General features: G+C 39.9%; 1 protein-coding gene across 3 annotated transcripts in view; it reads left to right on the top strand.

Moving 5' to 3' along the window:
* CNTLN (centlein) overlaps nucleotides 1-9,881 on the top strand; it is a 424,230-nt gene that overhangs the window by 124,387 nt on the left and 289,962 nt on the right. For all 3 annotated transcript variants that reach the window (XM_040360158.1, XM_040360150.1, XM_040360168.1), the window contains exons 9-10: nucleotides 3,743-3,905; nucleotides 8,062-8,238. In XM_040360158.1, the coding sequence (XP_040216092.1) occupies nucleotides 3,743-3,905; nucleotides 8,062-8,238 (340 nt within the window). The remainder of the gene's footprint in view (nucleotides 1-3,742; nucleotides 3,906-8,061; nucleotides 8,239-9,881) is intronic.

The following is a 9,881-nucleotide window of genomic DNA, read 5'->3' as shown; positions in this document are numbered from 1 at the left end:
TCTGTTACTGATATACTCTTTGTTTGCTCAGACTACTGCCCCCTATTGGTTCCTGACGAAGCCCTTTTGGGCGAAACTAGTAGAACCGCTACATGCGGGATGAAATGAAGATCACCTGCATTCCTATGCATTTGAAGTATCATTTTATTTGTTAGTCTGAATTTTTTCAAACATGCACTCTATAGTATTTATTGTATATCTCTCTTTTTTTATGTCTTTATATAAAGAAACTTTTTTATGAAATAAATCTTTTGATATTTATACTTGCTGTTGTGGCTCTCATGATTGAGGTTTGACCAGGCCCACATATCTTCATACTATACTACTGTTCATGCTTCAACAGTAGTCCCTACACTTTTCCTGTCTAAGGAAACCCCTGTAAATCCTCTTCTTTAGAGGGACTTGAAAGCTGACAGTCATTTTTTATATATAATCAGTGTTATGCTCTGCCAATCCATTTATACTCAGTTACAATCAAAGGTCAACAGAAGGGAACATGTGGGTGGGAGTGCAACTGACATGTAGAGCACCAAACCGCTCTGTGATAGAATGACAGAAAACTGTGAAATGGAATGTAACTTAGCGGCTGCAGATGGACTTGTTGGCTGCCTGGGCCCCCTTCTGGAACTTACAAGGCCCAGGCCCCATACAGCAGAGCCAGTGGTACCCCCTTATCAGCGGCAATGTCCCCCAGTCTCCACTTAAATTAATGCAGTTTACATCTGTAGTGGCTCTCTCCTGCATTCACAGGACAGAGTCAACCAAGGGAGCCATTGGCTCCTGCTGCTGTCAATCAAATCCTTGGAGCAAGCCCGCATTACTGCCTCCATAGCAAGCGACTTGTTATGTTGGCAGACACAGAAGAGAAGGTTTGGGGTTGCTGTATGTCAACTTTCACTCTGGCAGTGAATCCTTCACAATCTGTAAATGTTTGGCTGGCAATATGTTCCCATACCCTCCACTTGCTTTCTCTGTTCTTGTACTGAGGATTAAGGATGAGCTCTGGCGTGTTCGCATAGTACACGTGCAGAGCCCGCCAGGAAGTGTGCACGGCGCTGCGCTAATAACAGCCAGGGAGACATTTCACGGTCCCTGCAGCCGAGCATCGGGACAATGTCTCCCTGACTGTGATTAGTGCAGCGCCGTGCACACTTCCTGGCGGGCTCTGCTTGTGTACTATGCGAACAAGCCAGAGCTCCTCCTTACTGAGGATCTTGTGGATTGTAAATGCAGGGGTGCTCCTTCACCATCCTGATGAATGGCTCAGGTTCAACCAGTGATGCTGACTCTTCCATCTTGCCAGGAATTGGTAAAATAAAAAAAAAACAATGCCTATTTTGGAATTTCCTGTGAAAATAATGTAATTTCCTATTGTACATATACGCGTCTAAACATGCATTAAAGTGCACAGAAGCGTTCCCATCCTCTGCACAAAGGCCCTGTTCACACAGTGATTTTCTGCTTCAAGCTTGTAGCTCTAAAACACTCAACAAGCCAAATCCCATTAATTTCAGTGGCCCCTGTTTACATATGAAGCAAAACGCCTGAAGCTCAAAAAAGTACGTGAGCTTCTTTTTGACAGATTACAAGCAGTTTTGGCCCCATAAACTTCAATAGAATCTCTTGACTTGAGCGTTTTACAAGCATTTTCACCCCTAATTTCCTCTCCCTCTCCTCCTCCTAGTGCTTTATATTGGCTAAGCAAAAACACCTAAAGCTGTAATACACTTCTAAAAATGCTTAAAAAAAAGAGGCTTGTAAAATGCTGCAAAAAATCATCAAAAAAAAAAAGGCAGTAAATCGATATGCTCAGGTGTGAAAGGAGCCCAATGCAATTCTATGATGCACAAAACTTGCCAAAAATGCTGAAGTCTGCCTGATTTTAGCTAAGAAATAACGCTATAAACAAAAAAAGCGGCTATGATACACATCCAAAGAAAAAAATAATTACAAATTTCTTCATTAGTTTAGGCCAATATGTATTCTGTTACATATTTTTGGTAAAAAAAAATCCCAACAAGCGTATTTTGGTTTGCGCAAAAGTTATAGCGTCTACAAAATTAGGAATAGATTTAGGCACTTTTCATTTGTTTTATTGTTTTTACTGGTAATGGCGGCCATCTGTGATTTTTAGCGGGACTGTGACATTGCAGTGGACAAATCTGACCCTAAGTGACACCAGCAATGAAGGGGTTAACACTAGCGATCAAGGGGTTAACTGTGTTCCCTGGGTGTGTTCTAACTGTGTGGAGAATGGGCTTACTGGGACATCAGAGATCACTGTTCCAGATCGCTAGGAACAGCAGATCTCCATGTTGTCCCCTGTCAGAACGGGGTTCCCTCTTGTTTACATAAGCAGATCACTGTTCTGACTCTCTGTACCGTGATCGCAGGTGGCCAGCGGACATCGACTCCCACACACGCTCCCCCGGCCTGCAGCGCACGTGCACCCACATTATCACATGCACAGACTGACGTACAGGTACGTTGGCTTGCGCAGCCGGGCTTCCTTGCAGCAGTATATATGCAAATAGCGGTTGGCAAGTGGTTAAATAAGTTCACTTTTTTAGAAAAAATCATTAATACACATATTTTTGCAGAACAAAAAGATAATTTTTTATTTATTCCCTGCAAGAGCCTGGAAAGCATTGCACCCATGATCAGGAGTGCAATGTCAGGCAAGCCCTGTAGCTTTCAGCTTGTACCTTCATATGTCCCCTGCAATTCATTCAGAACTACAAGCCATGGTGGCTGATGGTACTTTTAGTTCATTAATTCATAGGAAACTGTGAATGATTGATGAAGCCATGTGGGGGGGAGCTCCACAGGGCCGTGCTTTTTTTGAATTATGAGAGCTGGTGCAGGAAGAAGATCCTCCGCCCCCTGTCACACTGAGGGGAGGGAGAGAGGTGTCAGGAGCCGGAATGTGTTGCATGTGCCAGAAGGTGAACTCATCCTTTAAGGGCCCTTTCACACGTATTTTCATCCGTCCGTTTGCGGATGAAAACGGGACATACATGGGTCCCTAATGTGATTACGGGTGTCAGCGGATGACCATCCGCTGACACCCGTAATTGTCCGCCTCCGCAATGATCCGCAATTGCGGACGGAAGAAAATCCTATTTTTCTTCCGTCTGCCAGATCGGATGAACACGGACATACGGTCCGTGTTCGTCCGATCCCCCATAGGGGAGAGCGGAGGAAACACAGGGCGGTCCCTGTACAGTGTGAGACCGCCCTGTCAGCTGCCAGCTCAGCAGGTATTTTACGGAGGATCCCCGCTGAGCTTTGCGGACACACGGAGCGGATCATTACTGATCCACTCCGTGTGAAAGGGCCCTAACATTACAATTGATTACTGAATGTGGCAAAAGTATTTGCAGTTCCCAGACACAGATTAGTGCTGAGAACCACTCTTTATTTTAGCACTTTGACAGTAAATATAAGGTAAACTGTTGCTTTTGATGCTCTAAATATATTTGCTTTAGCACAGTAGGAGATTGAGGTCTGCGATCATAAACATTTAGAAATATGCCAGGGGTGGTATTTTATAACTTGTGTTTGAGGAAAGGTTGTCAAGCAAATTAAAATGGCAGGATGGTGAGGATCTTGGTGACTTCCTAGCAGAACGGGGATTTACTGTTGCGTTGTCTTGCAGTTTCAATTACATAGACTACCACAAATCTACATTTGATGAATGTCCACATGTTTTAACTGTTATGTTTTTGTTTGTTGGTGACAGGAAAGAATTACAGGAACTTCAGAAACTTTACAAACAAAGCAATGAGCATGCAGCACAACAAGCTGAGCTTATACAGCAACTTCAGACACTCAATGTGGACACACAGAAAGTACTAAGAAGCCAAGAAAATGCTCACACTACTGAGACCATCTCGTATCAGAAAGTATGTTTTACATTAACGGACTTCTGCTTGCTGAAATGTTGTACACTTTAGTACAGTATGTCCTTGCATTTCATAACAAATATGATAAACACAAACGAAATGGTGCCAAATAGTGCCTAGTAAACTTAAAATATTCCAGAAAAAGTTCATGAGAAAGTCCTAATGTAAAAGAGAGTAATCTCCACATACACCTCAACTCCAGCTCCGCTATGAGATCTTGGGAAATCTCCAATGGACGTAAAAAGAAAACAAAGCAGAGGGTGCAATCTAAGTTTGGTAAGAAATATTTTAATAAACCCCATAAAAGACAATTGGTTACTCATGTGAAGCAAGGATCTGTATCAATATTTGAATTGATCAATAAAGGCCAAAAAATAATAATTTGGCACCAAAAAACAAATCTAAAACAGATAAATACATTTTATTAAACACTGATAAAATGCTAAAGGCCGGTACACATGATTAGATTTTCCGACTGGAATTGTGTGATGACAGGCTGTTGTCGGAAAATCCAACCATTTGTATACTTCATCGGACAATTGTCGGAATTTCCGCCAACAAATGTGGGATAGCATGCTTTATAATTTTCTGACAACAAATGTGTGTTTCGGATTATCCGATCACGAGTACAGAAGTCCATTGTCAAAAAATCCAAAGTACAAACACGCATGCTCCGAAAGAAATGTTAACCATAACACATTAGCAGAAGTTTCCCAATGGGTGGTGCTAAAGAGCTGAAAAACCATGTGGTTTTGTGTTTGTTGGCCAACAATTCTTTGCCGTTTGTATGCAATACAAGTTCACGGCCAATGCCCTTCGGACAGAATTTTGAGACGTTGTCTGCGGAAAATCCAATCGTGTGTACGAGGCTTAAGGCTTATTAGAACGTTTTACAATATTGCCTAAAGGAACCACCTGTTGGCACATGTCATAAAGCCTGTTTATACATTCTTCACAGCCAATCGGACTTTGACCGATATGTTACCAATTGAGTCCCCTGCGTTTCAGTTTAAAATGATCTTCATCAGGGAAAGATGGGTGGTAAATCTTTAATATAAGTGCATATGTCAAGAAACATTCTTTATTGTACCACACAGCAAGTGCTGAACATTAAATGAACGTGCGACAGTGACTTACATTGCCAACTAACAATATACAAATGGTCAGCCAGAAATAAAATAAAAAATGCTATGTCCATCAGCTGTCAGTGTACCCCATCAATCAGGAGAAGCACCAATAATTCCTCCTTAACATACGAAAATATATACAGTATGTAAATAAATATTTATAGAATTATCAGGTTATTCAGTAAATATTAATCTGAATATAAAAATGCTGAGGGTCTTACCCGACTATTAAAATGGAGGGGAGAAAAAGGAAATGCATGGCTGGAACTGTCCCCGGTATATCAGTCCATTGTCAGCAAAATGTCAAGCATTTGGTCTACAAGGAGCACACGCACAGTTAGATCAGGCACCCTACTTTGCTTTCTTTTTGTGCCATTTGGAGATTTCCCAAGATCTTTTACTATGCTCTCCTATAATATTTGTGACCGTTTCTCATGAAACATAACCTGGCAGGTATGCCAATGTGACCAAACTAACAATACTGCAAATGTGAGTGCACATCTGGGTTCTAGCTGCATAGAAATTAAATACATGAGTACCAAAGGTACTTGCAGATAATGAAAGGTGCCTGCACATGGGCTACATTATTAGCTTAGGCACATTGATCCTACAAATTTGCTGTCTATTGTTGGCTCATGACCTTGCATGTGAACATTGTTTAATCATAGCTTGTAGACACAAGTTTGAAGAGCATTAAAATTAGTATATACATAGCTGTTAATGGGTTTGTTTTTCTTGACAAATAAACAGTTGCTATCCAGGACTGCTTAAAGTGGGTGTTAAAGCTGAAGGTTTTTTAAACTCGTGCATTCTACCTTTAATACATTCAGGCCCCTCCTCCTTCGCCCCCAGAGCAAACTGTTTGTCCCCTGCGCGCTCCTGACACTAATGATTCTAAACCCCTTAAAGGGGCGGCAGGCACCGGCTCTAAGGGGTTAAAGTAAAAAAAAAAAAAATGCAAAGATTTAGAACCACTGTAAAAATACATTTTGCTAGGCATAATGACACTGTCTCTGCAAAGGGCATTCCAGACCCTCTTATACTTGCTTTACCTGCACATCCCCACAGCTCCTTGTACCTCTGCAGCTTTTGAGAATACTTGGCATTTTTGGGCATGGGGGAGCATGTGACCTGCTCCTCTATGATGATGCCCAGGAATAGCAACCAATAATTAGGTTTGGGCTCAGTCATATGAACTGGAGAGGGATGTTACTGATCCTCTGATTACTATGCCAACTGTGGTGGAGCAAGGAGGTGCGTTGGAGTGCAGTTAAGCGGGTCAGGGGTTGCCCTTTTGCAGAAACATGAGAGATATGGTCACTTTGTCCTACATGGGCAGGTTGACGGTGTATTTTTAGAACATTTCTAAACAGTGGTATTCGCTGCAGTATTGAACAAGCTTTTAGTGTTAAGTAATACGGAAACCCACTGAAAACTTGAGCTTCATTAAACTGTTCCAGCAAAGTTGATGTACTGCAAATTAACACACAGACACAGTTTACTTTTTTTCACAGATGTTAAAAGGACCCCATAAATACTTGCCTGTCTTGCAGAAAACACTGAAATTGGTTCTTTCAGAAACTGGCGACTCAACCAAATGTCTTGACGTTGCACACATGAAATCATTTGAAGGGGATTGTATATGGATCATGTAGATTTAGCTCTGCCTAAACTCTAATTCTCTGATTCAAGAGAGATTAAATGACCACCGCCTATACTATACATTTGATCCTATGATAGAATTTTAAAGGTACTATGAGATTTTTTCATGGGATCAAATGTATAGTATGGGCAGTTGTCATTTAATCTCTCTTGAATCAGAGAATTAGAGTTTAGGCAGAGCTAAATCTACATGATCCATATACAATCCCCTTCAAATGATTTCATGTGTGCAACGTCAAGACATTTGGTTGAGTCACCAGTTGCTGAGAGAACCAATGTCTCTGTTTTCTGCAGGGCAGGTATGTATTTAAAAGGGTAACACATTTTAAAAGGTGAGCATGGCCTGGCACATGCATCAAGGTGATTGTGGGAAATGACCATAGCAGTCATTAAAGCATATTCTTAGGTGCAGCTCCTCAGCATCACCATGGTGTGTGCACTGCATGCAGAATTTAGCCAAACAGAGCAGAGATAATTTCCAAGCAAGAATTCTTTCTATACTGCTATATTGTAAAGTAGGCTAAAAAGTGAGGACCCACTGTAATATCCTTAGCAGGTTGGGCAGAGTTGAAAACACGGACATACAGGCAGTCCCCGGGTTACAAACATGATAGGGGACTATAGGCTTGTTCTTAAGTTGAATCTGTTTGTAAGTTGAAACAGGTAAATTTTTTAAGTGTAGCTCCAGCCAAAAAATATATTTTTTAGCTTTTTGGAAAACATAGGGAAGGGTTATCACCCCTTTAACATTTGTTTTGCTGTCTGTGCACCTGTTCTGAAGATTTCACTTCACTTTCTGTCCCGATGACAATTGGATTTTGAAAATTTTGGGTTATTAGGGAAACAAGGATTGGTGATAAAGCATCAGTTATGTGATAAAAAATGATCAGCGCATAAATTAAATAGATCAATAATGGATGAATAAATGATACTAGAAGTGATGTATAAACTAGTGGTCAAATGACAAAAATTTATTATGGCAAAAAATATATACAATATATATATATATATATATATATATATATATATATATATATATATATATATATATATATATATATATATATATATATATATATATATATATATATAATTGTGCAAAGTGTAGCAATGTGCAAAAAATGCATGAGATGAATAGTAAAACAAAAAAGTCCCAAAAAGTGGATAATGAATGTCCTTGTGTAGACAAGTTTTGTAAGTCGGATGTCTGAAAGTAGGGGACCACCTGTAAACTTAGAGCATAGTAGAATTTTGTATATATTTTAATGATCTTTCAGTGCCAAATACAATGTGGTATTGTGTGCAAAATAAGGCAATAGTGCAATAATAAATGTACTGTTTTTTTTTTTTTTTTATCTCATTGTTAGCTTTATAATGACTTGAATGCATGTCATGAAATGGCTAAGTCCAGTGAGACTCAACTGCGGCAAAGTAATATTGCTCTCACTGAGCAGTTACAACAAAAGGAGCAACATATTAGTCAGCTAGAAATGAAACTGCAAGAAACCATCACTGCATTACTCAAGCCACCTCAAGAACCTCAGGTACAGCATTAGGAACTATAACGTATTTATATTTTATGAGTGGTTCACCAGGCCAGCATTATTGCTAGATATGTGTGCAGGTCATCCTATAGTAGCTATTGACATTTTCTTTTAACCTCTTGACTGAGCAAGCAGCATACACATTTCAGAGTCCTCTGTGCAATGAAAGTAAATGCCATTAGCTGTTCACTTCACAACAGTGACATTATGGAGTGCACTTTAGTTATTACTCTTTTACTCTTCTATGTTTATTTTCAAGTGTGATGAGCAATGTAAAGCATATTTTCCAAACCCAATTTATTTATTTTTCAAACCCTGTTGCCCAATATTTGCTTTTTTTTTTACAGATGCTTTTTATCCATGACAAGTTTCCAGCAACTTCTAAATGACCTTAAGCTGGCTTTTTGCAGTTCAGTCATTGGCGAACTTTGGTTTGCCTTATCTATTATTCCCAATATGTTTTAAGAGAAAATAATCTGTCCAACTGATTGTTAGCCACCTTTACTGTTCAGGCTGAATTGAAAATGTGACCACATGACCACATCTGTTTATGCCATTTTTGCCATTCCTATTTGCTACTATTTTCAAACCAGTTTGGTACTATATGTATGATGCCAGTTAATTGAATTATAGTTTAAGTTTTACTTTTATCTAAATGATTTAAAATATATATTTTCTGTAGTTCATATTTAGTAACCGAACACTGCCTCAATATTTTTTTGCAATTCCCTCTGTGGAGTCTGGCACTATCAGTTAGTGCATCCACCTGTTAAAATAGGATTTACCTTGTCATGTGAATGGGGACTTGTGTATTTAGCGTGGGATTTCTGACAAGTATTAGTTGTGTTTATTTGCTTCTTGGCAGTGCCAAGGAGCTGCAGTTTGGAAAGCTTTTACAATGGCAGTGCCTGTGTAAACTGGTGACTTGGGATTAAAAAGAGGAAAAAGAGTGAAACTGACTTCATAATATACAAATACAGCTGTACTGAAACGATGCTTCAGCAAATCACAGAACCCAGGAGCTCTACAAAGAATGTCAGCAAGGATTACCACACAATCTTCAGTCGCTCTGAGCTACAAGATGTTGTTAGCAGGTTTAGGAGTTTTATTAATGTAGTCAAATCACGTACCGTGAAATAATTTGGATCATATAGCAGTCTATGCTTGTGTGGTCAGTGAAATACCAGTTTGCATATACATACAGTGCTTCCCTAGTTACTTTATCATTGTCCAAAACCCAGAGCACTCTGGTGATTTATTGTTCTTAATCTTTTTTTTTTTTTTTTTTTTTTCCCTATCCCCTTTAAACATTCACAACCTACAATGAGAAACTTGATGAGTCAGTATTGATAATAGCAGATTATATTAATTTGGGGATGACACAGAGTCTTTTTCCCCTAATCGTCTTTCAGGACAGCCACCTGAGAGACCTTGGCTCCTCCCCTCTGTAGGAAACACCACGCCAGCCTTCTATAAATTTCCTCCTCCCCTGCTGGCTCCTCAGTTATTTGTGTTTCCTCCAGAGGGGAGACACCAGCAGGAACCTGCCAGGAGAGCCAGGGAGGCTCAGGCAAAATACTGTCCAGAAAGGAGCAGGGGCTTCCAGGGACAAACAGGTTAATAACCTGTTAAATGTTGGCCAC

The sequence above is a fragment of the Rana temporaria genome, chromosome 1 (genome assembly GCF_905171775.1).
Source record: "Rana temporaria chromosome 1, aRanTem1.1, whole genome shotgun sequence".
In the NCBI taxonomy this organism is placed as follows: Eukaryota; Metazoa; Chordata; class Amphibia; order Anura; family Ranidae; genus Rana; species Rana temporaria.
The sequence above is the reverse complement of the archived record's forward strand: the minus strand, read 5'-3'. Positions and strand labels throughout refer to the sequence as shown.